Source organism: Budorcas taxicolor, chromosome 17 (assembly GCF_023091745.1).
Source record: "Budorcas taxicolor isolate Tak-1 chromosome 17, Takin1.1, whole genome shotgun sequence".
Lineage (NCBI taxonomy): Eukaryota > Metazoa > Chordata > Mammalia > Artiodactyla > Bovidae > Budorcas > Budorcas taxicolor.
In genome coordinates, this window is record NC_068926.1 from 71903129 (window position 1) to 71927309 (window position 24181).

Sequence of the window (24181 nt, forward strand, 5' to 3'; positions counted from 1 at the left end):
CTCACCCTCAGTGTACAAAAGTTCTGATTTCTTCACATCCTTGCCAACACTGGTGATTTTACATTTTTTTAAACATTACAGTCATCCTGTTGGGTGTGTGACGTGGCATCTCATTGTGGTGGTAATTGTTATTTTCAATAATTGCTAATGATGTTGAGAGCAACTTGGACAGCAAGGAGATCAAACCAGTCCATCCTAAAGGACATCAACCCTGAATATTCATTGTAAAGACTGATGCTGAAGCTGAAGCTCCAATACTTTGCCACCTGATGCAAAGAGCAGACTCATCGGAAAAGACCCTGATGCTGGAGAGATTGAAGGCAGGAGGAGAAGGGGACGACAGAGGCTGAGATGGTTGGTCGGCATCACCGACTCATTGGACATGAGTTTGAGCAAGCGCGGGAGTTGGTGATGAACGGGGGGCCTGGCGTGCTGCCGCCCGTGGGGTCGTAGAGAGTGGACCCAGGTGAGTGCCTGGACGGCAACAGTGGCTTGAGCGTCTCCTCATGTGCAGCTGGGCCTCCTTCACAGGAGCAGCAGCTTCTCCTTTGTCAGTGAGGGTCCTTGAAGGGGGAGGTGAGAATCCCTGTGGTCGGGCCTTTCAGGACCCCAGGACCCCAGGACCCAGGATGGGGAGGACGTGCTGGGGCGGGCCAGGCCCAGACCAGGGGCAGCTCTGCTACCCCCACCTGCAAGCTGCACAAATATCCGGCATCAGCCCTGAACCTGGCCTGTCCCGCCGTGCGGGCCACACCTGTCCCCAGTCCCACGCCCCGCCGACCGCTGGCTCGGTTTTTCTTCCCCTTCTGGCTCCCTGCTGTCTCCCAGAGTTCTGTTTAGGGCAAAGTTAGACTTAGCTTTCACCTGGAGATTCCCAGGGGTAGCCAGCTGCGTGGGGGTGAGGGTGCCCGGGGGTGCTGGCCTGAGGCTGCTGGGCCCCGAGCAGCTGGTCACCAACGGCAGCAGCAACTGTCAACCCCAGAGGCCACAAACGTTTATCTTCCACCTGACCGGCCCTCCCAGCCCTCCAGGGAGTGAGGTTCCATTATCTCCAACCCCAGCTGCAGGGAGGGGACCCTGAATCAGGGCCATCCTGGCCCCTGGCCACCTCGAGGCCCCAAATGTGTGGGGCGATTCTCCCTGGGCGGGCAGGGAGCTGGCCTAGGGCTGGGGGATGTGGTGGCGTCAGTGGTGGGCTCCTTGCCATCCCCCAGTGCACAGGCAGTTCCAGAGCAGGTGGTCCTGAGCCTCTGCCCCCAGCACCGGCCCACAGCGGCGCTCACTGAGGCTTTGCTGAATGAGTGAGTGAGTGAACGGCTCGTCCCGGCTGAGGGGCCAGGGAAAGAGTGGGGGGCGGGGCTGAGGTGAGGGGGTGCGGCTGGTCAGCCAGCAGCTCCCACTGTGTCCCGGGGCAGGTCCCAACCCCTCTCCTGCTGTCTGAACCTCAGTTCTCTCCTCTGTGAAATGGGCCCACAGAACCTGCCCTGCTTTGCTATATGGACTCAGAGGGTCCGTGACCCCCTCCAACCTGCCCCCCTACCCCGTGCCAAGTCAGCATAGATTGAGGGACCAGGGACCCCCACCCCACGGAGCCTCCGGAGGCCACTGACATCCAGGGGCTGCGGGGTCATGGGCCCAGCTCCTGGCTCCTGGGGATGGAGGTGACCCTGGGAGAGGCCCTGGGTGCCCACCGCGGGTGTGTGGTCCCGAGCAGGCCCCTGGAGGCTGCCTTGGCTCTGGGGACCTCAGTGTCCTCACCCATGAGGGGAGCACCCTCCTCCCAGGGTGGCCTGGGGCCAGGAGGGAGAGCAGGACCACCGGGCAGCACTGGCCAGCCCCATCCTCACAGCAGAGAGACGACACCCGCGGCTGAGCCCGGGACAGCCAGCCCCCGGCCGGGCGGAGCAGGCGGTGGTGCTGGCCAGCCAAGTTGGTCGCTGTCATCGGGGGGCTCTGTGACGCCCACCCAGCGCCCAGCGGGGCCCCTGGGACATGGAGGGGGGCAGCCAGCTCCCCTGGAGTCCCCATTGCCAAAGACCTGTTCCCAGCTGCACTGAGCAGGTCAGTGGCCGGCCGCTGGTGGGGCCCGGGCCTCGTCCCCGATCCTGACCGGAGGTGTGAGAACCTGCCTCCACCGGCCCCGGGAACCTGGGATCAGGAGTGGGGGCATGCCAGGGAGCAGCTCCTCTCAGCCCCCACGCACTCAGTCAGCCCAGATCACCGGGGTTCAGGGTCCCTGTGAGGGTCACGGCAGGGCGCTGGGGGGCAGCAGGTCCTCCTGGCAGGTGGGGACCAGGTCTGTCAGCCCAGTGGAGGGGTCAGCAAGACCGGAGTGCGGGGAGTGTGAAGCTGGGGCCTCGGGGGACGAAGACGCTGGGCTAGGGGAGCTGGCGCTGGGGGCCAGAGGCAGCAGAAAGCGGGTCTGGGGAAGGGACAGGGACCTGTCCTGGGGGCTTGGCCTTTGAACTCTTTCCTCAAGATGCTGCCGCTGGGCCAGGCAGGCCCTGTGCCAGGTTGGCCCTTCCGGTGGCAGGGCTCAGGGAGCACCCCTGCCCTCCGCCCCCAGCCTGGAACTGGGACTGGGGCAGAGTCTCTAGGAAGAGGCCGCCCTCTCCCAGCCCCTCCGTGAATGCCCGGGCCCTAATTCCTGACCCAGAGGAGGGGCCGGGGCGTGAGGAAGCCCGTCCCTCCGACCCAAGGCCCCACAACTCCCTCCCTGAGGCCGTGGGTCCTGGGGGCCAGGAACCTGGATCCAGGAGGGCTTGGAGCACTCGGGGTAGAGGGAAGCTGTGCCCCAGAGCCAAAGCTAAAGTCCAAGCCCCCTCCCCGTGAGCCCAGGGGGCCAGGGAGAAAGGAAGAGGGAGCCGGGGCTGGGAGACCCTCAGGAGTGGCCCAGCCCGGAGACCTGGCAGGACACGGAGAGACGGATGCAGGCCAAGGTCCCGGGTCAGTAATGGTGACAGCCGTCATACCACAGAGAAAGGACAAGCCGGGGGCAGGCAGGTGTGGGGGTCCCCACCAGGCAGGGATAGAGCGCTCCTCTGGACGACACCAGCCACGGGCAGCTGTGTCTGGCCAGGTGGCAGGGCTGGGCACGGCCCTGTGCTGGAGGAGGAGAGTCGGTGGGGGAGGTTCCTGACTAGTCTCTGGGCAATGCCTGCCCCCCGACCCCGTCACTGTGAGCCTCTCCCCTTGGGGTGTCCTCTCCTTGGTGCCTGGGATTCCTGAATCTCCAGAATCCTGGAGAGGTTGCCGATTAAATACGAGACAAGGAAAAAACGAGCAGCGGGCAGGATTTCTGAATGACGATGAGGCCGTTTTGTTGCAAGCAGACTGGGTGCAGGAGGAAGGGACGTAGGGGACCACGTGGGAGGGGAGACCCTCACGGGGTCCCGGGGCTCCAGGAGGGTGGGGGCCCAGGGCCCTAAGAACACTCGGAGGGCTTCACTGTCTTTGTCACGGTGCTCCCCTCGTGCGTGACCTCGCAGCTGTAACTGCTTTTTGGGTTCCACTCGCTGCCCATCAGGGTCAGGTAGCTGCTGGCCACGTACTTGCTGTTGCTCTGTTTGGAGGCCTGGCTGGTCACCACGCCCCGGGTGACGGGGGTGCCGTCTGCCTTCCAGGCCACGGTCACGTTGCCCGGGTAGAAGTCGCTGATGAGACACACCAGGGTGGCCGTGTTGGTGCTGAGCTCCTCCGTGGAGGGCGGGAACAGGGTGACCGAGGGTGCAGACTTGGGCCGACCTGCGGGTGGTAGGGAGATGGAAGGTCATCGGGCCAGCATCCCTGGTGGAGCCCCTGACCTCGGGAGACAGAGAAAAGTGGCTTTCCCGAGAGAGCAGAGGGTGGGACAGGCTGGGGAAGGGGTGAGAGCCACTTACCTGAGATGGTGACCTCGGTCCCGCTGCCAAAGACATACCACGGTAAGGAAGCCTCAGACCAGACGCCAGGCCAGCACCTGGGGCCCGTCCCCCTGGGGTCCGGCCGGAGTGGGAACCTGCTGGGCGTGATGGACACCGGGCTGTGTCCTGTGGGAGTGGGTGTGGGTAGCCAGCCCTCCAGCAGCCAGGGCACCCCGGGTGATGCTGTCTAACCAGCTCACCCTCCGCCGCCGCCTTCTCCTCTGGTTACGGTTACCAAGGGTGGGAGAGGGAAGAGATCAACTGGGAAATCGGGACTGGCATGTACGCACTACTGTGTATGAAGCAGACAGCTAATGAGGACCCGCTGTGCGGCGCAGGGAGCTCTAGCCGACACTCTGCCGTGGCTTACGGAACACAGCTTTGATCCCTGGGGCGGGAAGATGCCCTGGAGGAGGAAATGGCAACCCACTCCAGCCTTCTTGCCTGGAAAATCCCACGAACAGAGGAGCCTGGAGGGCTACAGTTCATGGGGTCGCAAAGAGTCAGACGTGACTGGACATGGCATGGAATGGCTCACGTGGGGAAAGAATCTAAAAAAGTGTAGATAGATGTCTACGTCTGACTGATTCACTTTGCTGTACAGCCGCTGCTGCTGCTAAGTCGCTTCAGTCGTGTCCGACTCTGTGACCCCATAGACGGCAGCCCACCAGGCTCCCCCGTCCCTGGGATTCTCCAGGCAAGAACACCGGAGATGGTTGCTATTGCCTTCTCCAGTGCATGAAAGTGAAAAGTGAAAGTGAAGTCGCTCAGTCGTGTCCGACTCTGTGCGACCCCGTGGACGGCAGCCCACCAGGCTCCCCCGTCCCTGGGATTCTCCAGGCAGGAACACCCGAGTGGGTTGCCATTGCCTTCTCCAGGCTGTACAGCAGAAATAAGCAACTCGACTATACTCCAACAAAAAACATTTTCAAAAGAAAACTGGTCCCGAAAAGGTTGCTAACGGTACAATTCCATTTATAGAACCATCTTGAAGGGGACAAAATTAGAAAAGAAGACCGGGTTAGTAGCTGCCAGCTCGTCTGTCCCGGCTGGGGAGGGAAGGAAGTGGGCGTGGCCAGGAAGGGCTCAGAATATTCTGCAATTGACTGCATCCTGGTCGTACCCTGGCTGTGGTTTTTTTATATTACAAGACATCACTGTTACGGGAAGCTGGATGAAGGGTACGTGGGACCCCCTGTATTACGTTCTTACAGCTGCATGTGAATCTACAAATATCCCCAAATAAAATGTTTGCTTGAAAAAGAGGTTACACACAGCGTGATGACGCCGATATCTGGAAAAGGCAAAACTATAGGGTCAGAACCATAGGGAGTCCCTGGCTGTCCAGTGGCTAAGTCTGCAAGCTTCCATTGCAGGGGCCATAGGTTCAGTCCCCGGTGGGGGGAACTATAGATACCACCTGCCACTCTGCGTGGCAGATCAAAGGAAGAAACCAGTGGTTTTTCATGGCTGGGATAGAAAGAGGACTTTACACAAGAACCCAGAGAAATCTGGGGAGGGTGGTAGGAATGTTCTGTATCTTGATTGGGGTGGGGGTTACGCAACTCTATGATCTCATTAGCACGTGTTCATTGGAAGGACTGATGTTGAAGCTGAAACTCCGATACTTTGGCCACCTGATTCGAGGAGCTGACTCATCTGAAAAGACCCTGATGCTGGGAAAGACTGAGGGCAGGAGGAGAAGGGGACGACAGAGGATGAGATGGTTAGATAGCATCACCGGCTCGACGGACACGGGTTTGGGTGGACTCCGGCAGTTGGCGATGGACAGGGAGGCCTGGTGTGCTGCGGTTCATGGGGTCGCAGAGAGTCAGACACGCCCGAGCGACTTTCTCTTGCACGTCTCACCCTCCCTTCTCGCTGGACGTCTACTTCTAGGCTGCCCCTACTTCTTCCCCGAGAACATACAGTATTCAGCCAAAGTTCTGCTATATCATCAAGATAAACTTCTTTCATTCTTTACCTTTATTTTTATTTTTTGGCCGTACCACATGGCATGTGGAATCTTAGCTCCCTGACCAGGGGTGGCACCCAGGCCCCCTGCAGTGGAAGTTCAGTCTTAACCCCTGGACTCCCCTGAGGAGTCCCGAGGTGCGCGTGTAGAGGTGGGGTCGCGTGACTAAGCAGAATGCCCATCTGTATGACTCTTGGCACGTGGTGCTGTCCGTTCCAGAAGTTCAGTCTCCCACTGACAGTCCCTGGCAGTGTCTGTTGCTCCCCATCAGCCCGCTGGCGACGTCACTGTAAATCCACCTGCCGATTCCTTAGGCCCCGTGGACCGGCCCCTCCTCCGGTCGCCTTTCCACTGCCTCTTCTCCAGCCTCTAATCTGGCCTCACACTGGTTTTTGATCCAGAACTTCTTTCCCAAAACGACAACCTGACTCTGAGAGCCCCGCCCTTGAACCCCTCAGCCCCTCCCCCTGGGTCCTAGGGTGACGGACGGGGTGGTGTGCAGCCTGCTCCGCCCGGCTCTGGAAGCTCCCTGCAGGCCTGCGCCCCCCGCTGTCCGCCTCGGGGGGGCCCCCGCTCCCTTTGCCTGGAGCACCCCGTCCCAGGTCCGTGTCCCGGACCCGTGAGACCAGCTCAAGCAGCAGCCCTCCCACCTGCTGCCACAGCCGCCCCCACCTCTCTGGGGCAGGTGTCAGGCTGCGAGGCTCTCATCTAGCTCGCACCCCTCACTTTGCAGAGGGGAAACTGAGGCCCAGAGGAGTGGACTTGTCAGCCCAGCCAGCGTCGGGGAGAGGGGGCCGCTGGAGGCTTGGGCGCTGGGAGTCAGCACCAGCGTGTGTCCTCCGGCAGCCGCCTCACCTCTCTGGGCCCCCGTCCTCGTCTGTAAATTGAGGGTGACAGTGGGGCCTGCTTGGGGGGCTGCTGAGAGGGAGGCTGTGCCCCTAAACGGTCAGTGCCCATGACGGTCGTGCCGCGGGGTCACTGATGGTCTCAGACCGTCCCTGGTGGTCAGTGCACTGTCCAGGGACCCCCACCACACGCAGAGAGGAGGACTGGAGCCACACGGCCAGGGGGGCAGACCGTGGACCCCCAGGCCCTCACCTGGGCCTTTCCCATGGATGCGCCTGCACCCTGGTGGGCTCGGGCTCCTGGGGGCCAGTTGCAGGAGGTGGCCCTTGGCTGGGGGCCCCAGGGCACCAGGAAAGCTTCCCCCATCACCCGGCAGAGCCTGTGCCCTGGTGCTCCAGGGACCAGCGCCTGCCCAGCGAGGGGAAGGGCAAAAAGGTGGTTCAGCAGCCTAGGGGGGCCCCGGGGACCCCAGGACGAGGGCAGTCACCCCCGAGGCCTCCTGCGCCCGCCTGCCTGTGCTGCTCCACTCAGAGGACCAGCGCCGGGCGGGGGAGACCCCAGTCTTGGGTGCAAACGGTAAGTGAGGCCAAGAAGCTCAGCAATCCAGAAAAATGATGTTTTAATCCAGTAAAAACAATTAATGCAAAATAGTCCACACCAGACAGCATGCCGATGCTTCAGATGAAGCCTCCATCTCCAGGCCCCACCCTCCAGCCGAGGCACCCCCCCCCCCACCCCGCCATCTGCCCTCATGGTGTCTCTGTCCTCACCCCCAGCGTCGGGAGCAGGGACCCCCGTGCACCCCCACGACCCCCTCGGCCCTTACCTGCCCCACAGGCTCCACGGGCTCTTTCCTGCTGGGGCCTCCATGCGGGGGGCCGTGCTCTGAGGCGCCGCCGTCGGGGGCAGCAGGCCGTGGGCGCCCACTGCCAGGCCCAGCAGGATGAGAGGCCAGGGCTGCCTGGGGACACCGCGCTGACCCCTGGGGGCCTCACGGGCCCCCTGGCCTGGCCTGGGCCTCATGTGCTCCCGCAGCCAAGGGCACCTTGGGCAGACGCGCTGGTGTGGGCTCCTCCTTGGAGGGGGTCGAATGTGCCCCTGCTTCCCCTTGCTGGCAGGGGCCGTCCGGGCATGCCCCGTCCCACGGGGCCCGTCCTCTGCCTGGGCCTTCTGTCCCTGCCCCCAGCACCGCCCCCTCCCCCAGGGCCCAGGGCCAGTACTGGGGGGCCTCTCCCAGGGGCCTCTGCCAGCTGCCCTGCTTGGTCCGGATCCAGGGCTTAACCGCCTCACACCGCAGTCTCTGCCAACCTGCCCCAGGGACCCGGGGGGACACACCTGCTCCCGCCCTTGTTCCCAAGGGCGCCCTGGGCATCTCCTGCGGGGGGGGGGGGGTCGAGAAGGGGCGAGGCCGAGGCTGAGGTGGGGGTGAGGAGACGGCCCAGGTTACAGGCCAGCTGCAGGGCGGGGAACCAAGGTTTCATCACAAAACTGGGCATAAGGAGCCGTGTTCAGCACCCCCTGGATGACACCCCCCTCCGCCATAGGTCACACATACACACATGCGTCTCACACACACACACGCACACACATCCATGGGTCTCTCTCTCACACGCACACACATCCATGTGTCTCACACACACACACGTCCGTGCATCTCTCTCACACACACACCCTCATAGTAAACATAAGAGCAACCGTCACCCCCAGCCCCCTCCAGAAGTCCTCCTCTTCCCACACTGACCCTCCATCTCCCTTAAACACAAGCTCCCTGTCCCCGCCCCGCCCAGGCTCCATGAACCACCCTTCTTCTGCTTTCAGGGTCTATGATTTTGACTCCTATTCTTGCTTGGAAAATCCCATGGACTGCAGGCCTACCAGGCTGCTCCGTCCATGGGGTCGCTAAGAATAGGACACGACTGAGCAACTTCACTTTCACTTTTCACTTTCATGCATTGGAGAAGGAAATGGCAACCCACTCCAGTGTTCTTGCCTGATGAACCCCAGGGACGGGGGAGCCTGGTGGGCTGCCATCTGTGAGGTCGCACAGAGTCGGACACGACTGAAGCGACTTAGCAGCAGCAGCAGCAGCAGCAGCAGGGACCAGGTAGTCCTGCCTGGGAAATTCCGTGGACAGAGGAGCCTGGCGGGCTACAATCCAGGGGGCCCCAAAGAGTTGGACATGACGGGGCACATGTGTGCACGCATACACACACACACAGACACACACACACACACACACAGAGACATACACACAGAGACACACACAGACACACACACACAAAGACACAGAGATACACACACAGAGACACACACACACAGAGACACACACAGACACACATATAGAGACACACACACAGACACATGCACACACACACACAGATACACACACACACAGACACACACACAGACACACACAGACACACACAGACACAACACACACACATAGACACACACACAGACACACACATAGACACACACAGACACAACACACACACACACACACACAGACACACACACAGACACATGCGCTAATATCTATACACTCTGGATGTTGATGGGAAATGGATTTCTTACAGGAGGTTTTGATAGGAGAGCCTTTGGAGAATGTGGTTCTGATCCAGTGTCTGTAGGAGACGGAGCTTGTCATCCCACCCTCTCTTGTGCATCAGATTCGTGTTTGAAACTATTCTGCTTCAGGTCCCCGTGGTTTGTCCATCGCTGTGACGCTCTCCCCAGAGGACCCCAGAGTGAATTTCATGAAAGCCACGTGCCCGTGTGGTGAGGCCACCCCAGACATCCTGTCGGCACCTGCCCAGTGCAGTCACGGGATGCCGTGGCAGGTAGACTGACTTCTCCAGGTGACTGGGAGTTCCTGAAGGTAAGGTCAGGCTCCAGGGACCACGTGACTTAGCTTGGATCCCCGTATTCCACACACGCTGACTGGGCATCTGCAAGGGCCTGGTGCTGAATCACGAGACCTCACAGTTCTTGGGTAGATGGGCCAGGCCCTGGACAGTAATGGGGTGCGGTCACCCTGATAGCTGCTATGCAGCTGAGTATGGGGGAGCCCCTGGGGTCCCCGACCTGGTCCAGCTTCTCCCTACTGTGGTGCCTGGCTCACTCCAGCCTGGGACCTAAGCTCCTCACACTTTAGGGGCTGGATCTTGCTTGGAGTCCCAGGCGGAAGCTGGTCCCTCCCAGTCCCCCGGGCAGGTGTGACACTCCCCCACCGCCCAGGGAGGCGGTGGTTCCCCCAGGGACAGCCCTAGGTCTTGGGAACAAGAAGGGGCTGTCCCTCAATCCAGGGACCCCCAGCTACAGCCCACCCGCCCTGTGCCGTGTGCCTGGCCGCTGCTGCAGACCACGCAGCCCGCGGTGGCCGTGGTCGGAAGTCCGCGTCTGGCTGGACCCCGGGGACCCTGGAGGGGTGGGTGGCTGAGAAGCCTCTTCAGAACATCAGCTGCTGGACACACGTGGAGCTTAAGTGGAAGTGTCCTAACAAGGGAGGCGGAAGCAGATGACAAGGGTGCCAGAAGGGCTCTTCCTCGTGCGTGGAGCCGCCAGGGAGCCTGTGACGATGCGGGTTCAGACTCAGCAGGTCTACGGCAGCCTGGACACGTGGCATTCTTCATAAGCCCCCAGGTGACGCTGGGCGCTGCCAGCCCGTGGGTGCCCTGCACATTGCCCTTGTGGTGGTTCCCCGCACCATGCCCTTGTGGTGGTTCCCCAGGACAGCTCTGAGCTCCGCGGAGCTGACACTGAGCTTGAAGGTGCTGCATCTCTGGGCCTCTGGGTCGAGGATGAGCTGATGAGATGCTGGGAAGGACAGGAGGTGTCTCAGTTGAGGGACTAGTCCAGACCGCCCCCAGTTGGACGGCAGTCACTGGGAATGGAGGGGTCAAGGTCGGCTCGTAAGGACCGCCACCCTCCCAGCCCCACTTCCCTCTCTGTGGTCCACGCAGCGTCCAGCAGAGGAGAACCTGTCACGACTTCCAGCCCGGGTGCCACTGTGCCTTGAGGACGGCAGACAGAGCTTTAACTTTGTTTTTTAATGGCTTTCTCTCTTTTTTAACTTTGAGTGAGTGGTGTAAGGTGGGTTGTGTTTTCCTGAATCTCTCCTTAATTTTTCTTCTCTCGGGACAGTGAAGTGTTTGGGAGCCTGGTTTAGCCGTCACCAGGATCACATGGATGGTTTCAAATGTTTCTCGTTCTCGTCCTCTTCCTCCATTCAGGGTGTTCTAAGTCATGAGTCTTTCAGGGAAGACACTCATATGCGCTGTGTTAGTCGCTCAGTTGTGTCCGACACTGCGACCCCAGGGACTGTAGCCCAACAGGCCCCTCTGTCCCTGGGATTCTCCAGGCACAAATACTGGAGCGGGTTGCCATTTCCTTCTCCAGGGGATCTTATCAACCTAGGGATTGAACCCAGGTCTCTTGCATTGTAGGAAGATTCTTTACCATCTGAGCCACTCTATATATATATATGCGTATGGAGAATCCCAGGGACGGGGGAGCCTGGTGGGCTGTTGTCTATGGGGTCGCACAGAGTCGGGCACGACTGAAGCGACTTAGCAGCAGCAGCAGCGTGTATATATACACACACACACAATGGAATATTACTCCGCCATAAAAGAGACTCAGCTAATGGCATCTGCAGCGACAGAGATGGGCCATCACGCTGAAGCCGGTCAAAGACAAATATCATACTCTATCACTTCTATGTGGAGTCGGAAAGAAGGATACAGAGGGGTTTGTGTACGTAACAGAAAAAGACTCGCAGACTCCAGAGCAGAGGCTGTCCAAGGGGAAATGTGATGGGGGGAGAGGCTGAGAGTTGGGTACTGACACATGCACACGGTGGCATAGATGATTGAGGGGGACCTTCTGTGTCCGTAGCTCAGAGAACTCCGCTCGCTATTCTGTAAGAACCTAACTGGGACAGGGACTCGGAGGAGAATGGACACGTGTGTCACTGAAGGTTTCGGCTGTACACCCGAAGCTGCCCCAACATCGTGAGTCAACTACACTCCAAAATAAAGTAAATATTTGCTGGCGACGGAAGGAAACACCAACACTGCAGAGTGGTTTAAATCTTTATATTTTAACCCTTGCTTCTTACAGCTACTTTATTTTATATCCCTAGCACAACAAGCTACAGGGCAAGCTGCCAAGCACTATGATTCAGAGACTATACAGTGCGCAGGCGCAGGCGAGATAACCTTTACCTGGACTTATTTACTGCAGCGAAGACTGTGTTTTGGGGAACTTCCTTATCAACTTAGAATCCGTTTTGTCCCAGGGTCTGCTCCTTTTTGAGGAATCAGAGAAACATCCTTGTGTGCAAGAAATGTTCTTTTCCCATGGGAACAAACAGGATTCTTAGCTGAACATCTCGTTTGCAAGAATGTTCAGCCCTGGTTGAGAGTCTCGTTTGCAAGCACTTCTCAACCTTCCTTAAACCTAGTTCCCTACACTGGGCAGAACATCTCGTTTGCAAGAATGTTCAGCCCTGGTTGAGAGTCTCGTTTGCAAGCACTTCTCAACCTTCTTTATACCTTGTTCCCTACATCTCCCCCTTTCTTTTCTTGTAGATGCTGAATAAGTGCTTGAATACGCAAAGCTTCTTCTTTTAATTGTTTCCCTTTTCGCCAGCGCCGGTAGACTATAAAAGCAATAAAACATAAAGCAACAATTAACAAAGTATTCACAAAGGATGTTGTTAACAATGTAGATACATGCCCTAAAGGATTAAGGTTATCTAATCCTTCTTGAAGACTCTTCAGTATATCAGAACCAAGAATATTAGGCAGCGTCTTACTAAAAGTTGACAATATAGTTTGTTCCAATTCCATAATTTCAGCAGTTAAATTCTGGTGTCCCACTAAAGACCTTTTCACCTTTTCCCAACCCTCACTCATATTAAAGGGAACAGGGGTTACACATAGGTGAGATGAGTTTCAATCACATTTTAACACACTCTTTGTAGCTAACACAGTCACTTGATCTCCTAACCAGGAAACAGTATGTTGTAAATTCAATACATCAGTAGCCAAGTGAGAGTCCAAATCATGCTGTTGTTGCCACAATAAATGAGCATCTTTATGCCATTCCCTGACAAAATCAGCAGTCTGTATGCCTTGATGCAAAGCAAGACCTGCTACAGTTGCTGTTGCTGTTACTGAAGCCACGGCGAGAATTGATGCGATGACAATGCCAAGCATTCTTCGAGATCGATGGAGAAGTTTGTACAGCATTCACAAGATGAGTGACAGCAAAAGAGTCCGACCAAGGTCGAGTAAGATTAGCAGGCAACCAAAGTTCAGTCCGTGCTTTCACAGTGACCAAAGAATAATTACTGGAATGGACCATCTTGTTTTTAACATTTTCCCACCAGGAATGATTTATACATTGAGTCAAGTTACAATCAGAACATGATATAACTCCCAAAATTTCATTCCAAATCCATTGCCCATACAGTAAAGAATAAGGAAATTTTACACATGCTATAGCAGAGTAAGATTTATTAATATGCAAATGAACTTGAAATGGCCCCTTAGGATCATTAATATTTAAAGTAAAGTTTCCCATCCATATAGTAAGGTCACCTGACACTGCCCATAATTTCCATATATCTCCTTGTAATTGAAGGTGCCCAACCATTTGTAATTGAGGTGGAACCAATGCAGAATGTTGCCATTTTTCAGTTTCATTTCCTTGAGATAATGGTCCGGGGAGAGAAGAATGAGCTCGAATATGAGTAAAAAAGACAGGGTTAGTTCGCCTAATTAATAATTGTTGAACCTGAAAAAATAATTTATCAATATTAGTTTTTAAAGTTACCGGTAGAGTGGCTTCAGGAAGATAAATACATGAAAAGACTGCATATTTAGAATCAGAAACAATATTAATAGGAATATCAAAAAAATCCTGTAATGCCAAACAAATGGCCCAAAGTTCAGCAGGCTGCACAGAAGAAAAGGAATGTGGAACAACTTTAGCAGTAGTATCAGTCCAATAACCAGCAGTATTTTTATTGGCATCTGTAAAAATAGTTTTTCCTTCAACTGGAATATTAGATATAGGAGATTTATAAACCATTGATGTATGTCGAAGAAAATCTATCATTTTAGATTGAGGATATTGATTAGAAAAAGTCCCTGAATAAGATGCAAGAGCTATCTGCCAATTTTCATTAAACTGTAAGCAATTAGAAATTTGGGTGGAAGTAAGTTGAGTAATAATTGTTTGAGGGTCACTTCCAATTAACTGAGTAATACGGCCTCGACCTTTCAAAATAAGGAAAGCAATTCTATCCATATAAGCAGTAAGCTTTTTTGTATAGTTATTGGGTAAAAATACCCACTCAATCAACCCTGCAGATTGAGCAATAACTCCAGTAGGAGAATAGGGAGTATGGAACAGTATGAAATATATAGGTTGATCCTGTTGTAGATAAGTAAGAAACCCTTCATTTAACCGTTGCTCTACAAAGTGTAATTCCTCTTTTGCTTGAGAAGTAAGAGATCGAGGACTGTTAAGAGCAGTATCACCCTCCAAAGTAGAAAATAAATGACGCAATTGAGGTGTAGGAATCCCTAACATGGGACGTAACCAGTTAATATCACCCAAAAGCTTTTGAAAATCATTAAGAGTTTTTAAATTATCTCGTCTAATTTGGACTTTTTGAGGTTTTATTCTTTGTCGTTCCAAAATAGCACCTAAATATGAAATAGGAAATTCAGTTTGAATTTTTTCAGGAGCAATTTGAAGATTAAAATCACTTAAAGCTTTCTTTACATGAATAAAAAATTTATCTCGTTCCTCTTTACTAGGAGCTGCCAATAGAAGATCATCCATATAATGATAGAGAAGACAATTAGAAAATTGTTGTCTCACAGTAATAAGAGCATGATCAACAGACTCCTGACAAAGTGTAGGGCTATTAATCATTCCTTGAGGCAACACTGTCCACTGATAACGTTTTACGGGCTGCCCATGATTATACACCGGAATAGTAAAAGCAAATTTATGTCTGTCTTTTATTTGCAAAGGAATATTAAAAAAACAATCCTTCAAATCTAAAACCATCAAAGACCAATCCTGTGGAATCAAAGCAGGAGAAGGGAGACCTAATTGCAAAGCTCCCATAGGTTCTATACATTTGTTAACTTCCCTTAAATCAGTCAACATTCTCCATTTACCAGATTTTTTCTTAATGACAAAAAGAGGAGAATTCCAAGGAGACGTAAAAGGTTCAATATGGCCAGATTGAAGCTGTTCTTTTACTAATTGTTCTAAAGCCTCGAGCTTCACTTTTGGAAGCGGCCACTGCTCAACCCAGTTAGGGACATCAGTTAACCATTTCAATGGGAGAGCTCGAGGAATTTGAGCAGTGGCTACAGGTTTTCCGACGAGATGGTAAGCGTTGTTCCTAAAGAAAATAAAAGATCTCTTCCCCAGATATTATTAGGTATATTAACAATGTAAAAAGAAATAAATACTTTTTTTCCATTAGACAATTGGCATGACAAAGGTTGAGCACTTCTCCACACATCTGCTATTGATCCTAAGCCTGTTAAAACAAGAGGAATTTTTTCTTTTTTCCAGTCATTAGGCCATTGCTGAAGAGAAATAACCGAAACATCTGCTCCTGTATCCACTAATCCTTCAAACTGTTTACCTTCAATAATCAGTGACATTAAAGGACGAGAGTCATTAATAAGCATTTCCCAAAATATACTTTTTCCCGTACTTCCAAAACTATTGACTCTCTCTCCCTACCTCAGCCTTGTCGGCAGCTACCAGAAATAGGGATGCGTAAGGTGGTGCAGAAGGGTTAACAGCCTTGGAAGTTTGTTTTTTATTTAATAAAACCTTTTAAAAGGCAGCAGTCATTGCCTCTACAGAATCTGAATCCTCCCCAGAACTCACATCTCTATCTGGCTCAGTGGATGAATCTGTACTATCATCCGGAGGTTTGGGCGGAGGCCGAGGTGAAGCCCCCTCCTCGAGAGAACATGAGGCGGCCTCACTGTCAGCAGCCACTGATTTTAAAGCCTGCGTTATAGCGCTACATAGAGTCCACAGCCTTAAAGGAATCACGTTTCCTTTTCGATGCTGCCTTCTTCACTCTTTCTGCACCACTTTCCATTCCTTCAGATTCAGCTGTACTTCTGTTTGATATTGAAACCAATAACAGTGCTGCTCTCTAAGACAGAATAACTCACTCAAGCGGCGAGTAGACGTTTTAATTCCTATAGAATGCAGGAGCCCCTTAACCAGCTCCATATAGTGTGACTTTAAAGACGGGGAATTCCCCATAGTTTTTTCTTTTTCATTTCTCTTTTTTCTGTTCTTTTTCTCTTATTTTTCTTATTTTCTCGAAAGTCCCCCTTTCAGCATTTCTCTCCGGGGTGTTTACCCTTTCGGATTTTTATTCTTTTCTCTTTTTCTCGAAAGTCCCCCTTTCAGCCTTTTGCTCCGGGGTGTTTACCCTTTCGGATTTTTATTCTTTTCTCTTTTTCTCGAAAGTCCCCCTTTCAGCCTTTTGCCCCAGGGTGCTTACCCTTTCGGTTCCGTCGTGCCCCACGTTGGGCGCCAGATGCCGGCGACGGAATGAAACACCAACACTGCAGAGTGGTTTAAATCTTTATATTTTAACCCTTGCTTCTTACAGCTACTTTATTTTATATCCCTAGCACAACAAGCTACAGGGCAAGCTGCCAAGCACTGTGATTCAGAGACTATACAGTGCGCAGGCGCAGGGCGAGATAACCTTTACCTTGACTTATTTACTGCAGCGAAGACTGTGTTTTGGGGAACTTCCTTATCAACTTAGAATCCGTTTTGTCCCAGGGTCTGCTCCTTTTTGAGGAATCAGAGAAACATCCTTGTGTGCAAGAAATGTTCTTTTCCCACGGGAACAAACAGGATTCTTAGCTGAACATCTCGTTTGCAAGAATGTTCAGCCCTGGTTGAGAGTCTCGTTTGCAAGCACTTCTCAACCTTCCTTAAACCTAGTTCCCTACACTGGGCAGAACATCTCGTTTGCAAGAATGTTCAGCCCTGGTTGAGAGTCTCGTTTGCAAGCACTTCTCAACCTTCTTTATACCTTGTTCCCTACAAATATTAAATTAATAATAAAAGAGATGAATGGCAAAGCTAAAAATACAGGAAAAACAACAATAATGAAGATCCATACACCAACACTTTTTTAAAAAAAACAAAACACCATCTTTTAGAGAACCAGCTGAAGTGAAGGTGATTTGGCCCAAATGTTCTAAAGACAAAACTGAATGGGCTGTTTACGACGCACCACCGTGTCTCTGGTTAGGCACCGACTTGAAAGGCCTTGTGCTGCCCGAAGACAGAAAAACTTCCCACAGTCTCAGTGGATTTAAACACCTCAGTATGTTATACCCATGAACTCGTGATGGTGCTAACAAGTTGGAGGATGCTGGCACACTGACTTGTGATTTTCGATGACTGGTAAATACGGTGGGGGCGGGGGAGAAGATCAGACATTTATCCTGCCTTTACTATAGGAAAGTCCCTGGGGCGCCTCAATCTTTGATGAGGGGAACGTGTCCCTCCTAGTTCTGCTGGAATGAAAATGTCCTCATTTCACATCCTGTCATGAACTGTGTGCACATCACAAATATGCGATGTGGAATGAGACGCCAGCCAGGCCCCTCTGCACTCAAGGGCCTCTGAATGTCAGCCCTACCCCGGCCTCTTTGAGTGGGGTCACCTGCCCCAGCTCGACTTGCCAAACCCCCGTCACAGCCGCGTGGGCCTCGGTGTGCATGCAGAGCCCCTGCACTTCGCTGCGTCTGATAGGTAGGCTCCTTCCCACCAGACCCTTGGGTCCTCCTCAGATCCCCTCCCCGGGCCTCAGTGTCTAACTCGGGCCAGAATGTCTGGGCCCTGGCCTTCAGTGCCACTGGTGACGTGTCCCAGCCAGCTGGGCTCTGCGTTTCTGGGTCAGACTTGGGAGCGGGATGATGGAGCGGCCGACAGGACTCCCTGCTCTCTGGGTTTCTCGCTGTGACTCTGAATCCCAGAATCGCAGAGGATGGAAGCGAGAGGAGGGCTGGTTACAAGCAAGAGACAGAGCTCTTTGAGGACCACCTAGCTGGCCTCTGGAAGCCGGGGCCTGGAGGTCCGTGACCAGAGGCAAAGGTCTGAGGCAGGAAGAACTCAGTGCGTTTCAGAGAGCGGAAGCCCAATCAGTTCAGTCGCTCAGTCACGTCCAACTCTTGTGACCGCATGGGCTGCAGCACACCAGGCTTCCCTGTCCTTCACCAACTCCCAAAGCTTGTTCAAACTCATATCCATCCAGTCAACGAGGCCATCCAGCCATCTCATCCTCTGTCGTCCCCTTCTCCTCCCACCTCCAATCTTTCCCAGCCAAAGTATTGGAGCTTCAGCATCAGTCCTTCCCATAAATATTCAGGGCTGATTTCCTTTAGGATGGACTGGTTGGATCTCCTTGCAGTCTAAGGGACTCTCACAAGTCTTCTCCAACTCCACAGTTCAAAGGTCTGATGCAGGAAGCGAAGCACTCAGGGGCAAAGGTCTGATGTGGGAAGAACCCAGTGCATTTCAGACAGCTGAAGCCCAGAGGGGCTGGAAAGCGGCCAGAGCTGAGATAAATGGTTTTACAGGAGATACACACACATACACACACACACACACACACACACACACACACACACACGCACACACACACGCACGCACACAGGGAAGGGCTGCCCCTGAGGGTCTTTTCAGTCTTGAGAAATGGACATTCTCAGACCAGTTTGGAGTCACAGGGGAGACGGTTCACCTGGCGCCTCTCTGAATGGGAGACGTGTCCACATGTGGTGTGGACGTGGATGTACGGGGTCCCTCTCTGCAGGGCACACGTGGACCCCGCACCTCGGGGCTTGGGGTGCAGATATGGGCCAGAATAGCAGGAACCCACGGTTTCCCTTTCACCCAACAAGCCCACTGACGAGGCCGCATCCCTGCCCGTGGGGTCTTCTGGGGTCCTGAGGGGTTGGTACCCTGGAGTCCACAGGCACAAGGGGCCTCGGGTGGCCTTGCTCACCCCACCGAGTGTGGTCTGGCTGCAACCTGGAGGCAGGAAAGGGTGTTTCTCCAGAGCAGGGTCAGCAGAGCACGGCCCAAGCACCACCGCCAGCCCGGCCCTGTCTTGCTTCTGTAAACCAAGTTTAACAGGAAGCAGTCATGCCCATGCATTCAGAGAGGGTCTGTGGCTGCTTCTGAGCTCTCAGGACAGAAGTAAGTAGTTGCCACAAAGATCATATGGCCCAGAAAGCCAAAACTAGTTACTATCTGTGCCTTTTACAGAGAACACTTCCTCTCACCTGGCTGAGGGTGTCTCGGTTGGGACGATTTTGCCACCTTGGGGAACTTTGGTGATGTCTGGGGATGTCTGTGGTTGTCATAACTATGGGTGGAAGGGCATTTGGCGGGGGGGGCGGGGTGGAGGCCAGGGATGCTGCTGGACCCCCTGGAGTCAGGCCAGCCCCCCACGGCACAGAGCAGTCTGGCCCAGTGGGGCACCGAGTCCACACCCATCCCTGGGCGCCGCTCTCCTCCCCAGAGGGCCAGCGAAGGTGTTCCCTAAGCTGCTTACTCCTTGCCCACAATCAGGTGACAACAGCGGGTCCTGTCCTTGGCAGGGGCACCCCCGAGGGGCCATGTCAGCACCCCCGCCCCGGTAGACCCACAAGCCCAGGGGCTCCGGCCAAGCAGACCACGGCCAGCCTATCTCCTGGGACCTTCACCCTGGCATTCCACTCATTCTGATGGCTCGCAAAGCATCCTGGGCCTCCTCCAAACCAATTCAGACCACTCGGCGGAACAACTTCCCAAGACTCAAGCAGCTTTAATCCCCGAATCCAGCCTCCAAGGGGGCTCACAGGAGTGTCTTCTGGCCCTGGGCAGCCCACCGCCCCGGCCTCCTCGCCCACACCCCCACCCCGCGGGGATGTGGCCCTCCAGCCTTTAATGCAAGGGGAGCGTGTCCCAGGGGCCCGGGCTGGCCAGCTCCCTTTCTCTCCCCTCCTCTCTCTGCGTCTCCCGCCTCTGCCCCATGACCCGGGCCCCCACAGCGCAGAAATAGACAGCCTCGTCCTCAGCCTGCAGCTCAGCAATACTCAAATACCCCGTGTTCTTGGCCAGGTCTTTGGAGCCAGAGAAGCGAGGGGGCACCTGGTGGCCCTGCCTCTTGTTGGAGGGGGAGAAATATCTCAGCAGGAATCTCGGGGGGTGGCCGGGCCTCTGCTGGTACCAGTAGATGTTGTGAAGGCCGATGTTGTGGTCACCGCGCAGGGTGCAGGCCAGGCGGACGGTGGCTCCCAGAAACGAGGTCACGGAAGGCGGCTGACTCAGCACGGGCTGAGGGCTGCAGCCTGGGGACACAGAGGAGTGTGGGCACCGGAGCAGAGCAGGGTGCGGGGAGGGGCCGGGGACCGCCAGCTCTGGGGCTTCTCACCTGTGCCGTGGAGCAGGAGCCCCAGGAGGACCGGGGCCCAGGACATGGTGCGGCGGAGCAGAGTTCTGCAGCCAGAGTCCTCTCGGAGCAGGGCCAGCCCCCTCCTCCGCCCTCCTCCCCACCTCCCAGGGGCGGGGTCTTGGCCATCCCAAACTTCCTTGGGTTTGCAATGCCGGTTGGGGAGAACGGCCGCCTGCTGGCTTTTGTGGCTCCTGCCTTAACCCAGGGGAAGCGTTGAGGGAGGAAGCACCTGCCCGGGGCTCACAGCCCAGTGCCCAGGAGGCCAGGATGGAGTCCCCAAGGGGGTGACCTCCGCATCCCCCAAAGGAAGCTGAGCCCCACAGAGTGAGGTTCTTGTGCACACTTCTGTGTGCGGTGAACCGGAAGAGAGGACAGGTCCTCACGGTGGGAAACACCTGCTGGGTGCTGCAGAAGGTGTAGGGGCCCTGGGTGAGGGTCTGCTCCGTCCCCTCCCATGCCCCTAACATGCCCTGCCCCCTCCAGACCCAGCCCCTGTCCCCCTGGAGTGAACCCGGAGTGACTAGCAGCTCCTGAAAAGGAAGCATCTGGGCGGGCTTTCAGGAGGCGGCAGAGGTAGCCTTACCTCCTTCAGCCCTGCCCCAGGCCTCTGCCCCTTGTCCTCAGGGGGGTCTCCCCAGGGAGCGGGGGAGGAGGCGTCTGTGAGCTTGGTGGTCCTGGGGGTCCACTCCTGCCCCTGGGTCCTCAGGTCCATAAATGAGATGTGGTGCATGGACCACGATGTGTATAGTAAAGAAACAGCTGCTCCTTGTTCCTGGTTCGTGGGAGGCAGCCTCTAAATACCGCGCTTGTTATTCGGGTGGCCCCTGAGTTTACACTAATGGGTGATTTGCGAAGGATGCTGGCCATGAGGAAAGCCCCACCCAACGATGGGAAGATGGGAACTTTGAGCTGAGCTCCCAGGACGGGGAGCGGGGCTGGAGACCGAGTCCAATCACAGACCAGTGGTCCCTGCAACTGTCCTGAGTCATGAAACCCCAGTGGACACCGAGGTTCAGGGGAGCCTCCCAGGCTGCTCGACTGTGGACATGCAGGGTGGAGAGGGAGCCTGAAGACACAGCAGCCCACCTCTGGGACCCCCATGCCCTGGTGCAGCTCTCTGTTCACTGCTCCTGGCCTGCAGGCTTTACAGCGAAACTGGGGTCGTGAGGATGGCGCTTTCTTCAGCTCTGCAAGGGTCTCTACCAAGTCATTCAGCCTGAGGGGGTTTGGGGAACACCCCCCAAACTTGTGGCCATTTGGTCAGAAATATAGGTGGCCTGAGGATAGCTGAGTTTGCAGCTGGTGTCTGAAATGAGGGATGGGTTTTTTTGGGGTGGGGTCTGTTGGACCAAACTGAAGCCAGGACAGGCTCTAAGCGGCAGGCTAGGCCTGAGGTTTAGTCTCTAGGAAAGCTGAGGCACTGGGAACTCCCGCAGGCAGTGTAGCTTGACCAATCAGAAAAAAAATCCCCGTAGCCTCCTGCCTACGCCAGACCTGAGCCAATCCGGATAGGGATGCGAGGTTTAAAAGTCCCGCGCACGTATGGTTTAACCAATCAGCTATGCTGTTACAGGAACAAAGAGCCGTCTGTATAAAAGTAGATGTGATTCAGAGCTCGGGGCTCTCGTCAAGACTCCACTGTGCTGGATGAGACCTGAGCCCTAGGTCGAGCTAGCAATAAACCCCTTTATGCTTTTGCATTGCTGTGGACGTCTTATTCTCTCAGTTTTGGGCACTCGGACACTGGGCATAACATTTGGGGGCTCGTCCCGGATCCCGTTAACTGGGAAGAATAATACTCTCCCGGCAGAAGGGGTTTCCTCACTAGCAGGAGAGATATCTGAACACCTGTGTTAGTTCTGGTTAAGACCAGCGTAAGGCCGAGGCCTGGCATCGTGCTGGGGAGGTGGCTGGCTCTGTTCTCTGGTTAAGACCAGCGTAAGGCCGAGGCCCGGCATTGTGCTGGGGAGGTGGCTGGCCCTGTTCTCTGGTTAAGACCAGCGTGAGGCCGAGGCCCGGCATCACGCTGGGGAGGCGGCTGGCTCTGTTCTCTGGTTAAGACCAGCGTGAGGCCGAGGCCCGGCATCGCGCTGGGGAGGCGGCTGGCTCTGTGGACGCCTTGTTGGTAAGATTTCCTCGAGGGAAAGAAAGTTTCAGGGGGGCCCGGGAAGACCTAGTGCTGTGTTCTCGGCTGATGTGTGTTTGTTGTCTGTCTGTTGTGTCTGTGTGAGTGCCGGCATTGTCTCTGCTCTGTGTGTGTTCATTTTGTCTCCTGTGTTCTTCTCCATAATCATGGGGCAAGCGACTTCTACTCCTTTGTCCCTTATGACTGACCATTTCTCTGATTTCAGATCTAGGGCACAAAATTTATCGTTATTGGTGAAAAAGCCGAGACTGACATCCTGACCACTCGGGTACTCAGGGGCCAGCTTGCCTGCCAATGGACCAGACCCAGTGGCCGCAATCAGGACCCTTTTGTCCCTGGTCTCCTCCTGACGCAGACAACTGTCCAGAGTGCCCCGAATGGTAAGGAACAAGAGACTCTATTGACCTCTCTCCCCTCCCTTCTCTCTTTCCTCTCCTTAACCCTTCCTATCCTTCCCTGTTTTCCTAGTCCTCCCCCAGTCCTGGATGCAGGAATCTGGTCGAAGGGCCCTCAGCCTGAGCTGAGGATTGGAGACTGATCACCTCCTCTTGGCAGAGAACTCGAATTCTGGCTCTGATTTCTGGTAGGGCCAAGTTCCAGTGCTCCCTTCTCTGGAGGCCCAGGGAAAAGTCCCGTAACGCCTGGGTGTCTGCAGGTGGCAGGAGACGTCTGTAAGGCCACCCCGTTTGCCCCCCTCTCCTGCCTCCTCCCCCTTCTTCTTTCCACCTGGCTTCCTTTCCTCCCTTGAAATCTTTGATGTTAGTACTTAGATCTGAAGTTCTGTGTTTCTATAGGAGGTTTCCTGAGAGACTATATTTTTGTACTTAAGGGCTTCCCTGGTGGAGCCGAGGTTAAAGCGTCTGCCTGCAATATGGGAGACCTGGGTTCGATCCCTGGGTCGAGAGGATCCCCTGGAGAAGGAAATTTTGCTTTGTCTGGCCACCATGTGGTTTAGACTGCCGCCATTTTGTTAGAGCTTGATTTTCTTTCCCTGCGCCTGAGACCAGGGCTCTCAGGAACACTCATCTAGACCATCTCCAACTCCTGACACTGAGGAAAAAGGGAAAAAAAAAAAGACTTAACGCTGGATCTTGCACTGTGTCTGTCTAAACATGTCTTGGTAATATTTTTGTGGTTAATATGTATATGAGCTCTATTGATTTGGCTTAAAAAAAAAGGGGTAAGTGCTTACAAATCAAGTAATTCTAAATTAAACAATAAATTCCAGGTTCATGTGAACTGGGAAATATTCAGTGTTAAATACCTGATACTAATGTTTGTTTGTTGACCTATCTAATATAGACATGTCTGAAAATAATTAACATTAAGTAGAATATTTTCATTGTATCTAGGATTAATATAAGTTAAATATTATATCTGTTATAAGTTTGTCAACAAGGAAATTACCTCAAGTGAAGAAACTTCTAAAAATGTAAATGAGATAATGAGCTTTTATATCTCTAGCTAACTTTGGGGTGCTTCAGAGGGCCCCTGAAGCATCCCAGGGAGAAATATTAAACTGTGTTTATTTGGTTAGTTATATTACATGGAAAAGATTATCAAATGAGTAATAAATCTGCTCATGTTATAATGTATGGTAAATTAACTAATACAGGTATCCTAAAAATTATATGGATTTTTTAACATTCTGATATGTCCTGGTATTTTAATGGAAAACCTGATGACTTCACAAAAGTTAGCAAAAGGACTGAATGAACCAGTAAATATGCTTATAACTTTTATGGTTTCTATCTGAAAAATTATGGGTTTGAATCTTATGTTTTCAG

General features: G+C 54.1%; 1 protein-coding gene across 1 annotated transcript; it reads right to left on the minus strand.

Moving 5' to 3' along the window:
• Positions 1-3424: 3424 nt before the first annotated feature.
• Positions 3425-20287, minus strand: LOC128062329 (immunoglobulin iota chain-like). The gene is made up of 4 exons (XM_052654774.1): positions 20228-20287; positions 19831-20144; positions 3882-3933; positions 3425-3744 (listed from the first exon to the last, which is right to left on the minus strand). The coding sequence occupies exons 1-4, from the start codon at positions 20271-20273 to the stop codon at positions 3425-3427; spliced, it is 732 nt and encodes a 243-aa protein (XP_052510734.1). The 5' UTR covers positions 20274-20287.
• Between the last annotated feature and the right edge of the window lie 3894 nt (positions 20288-24181).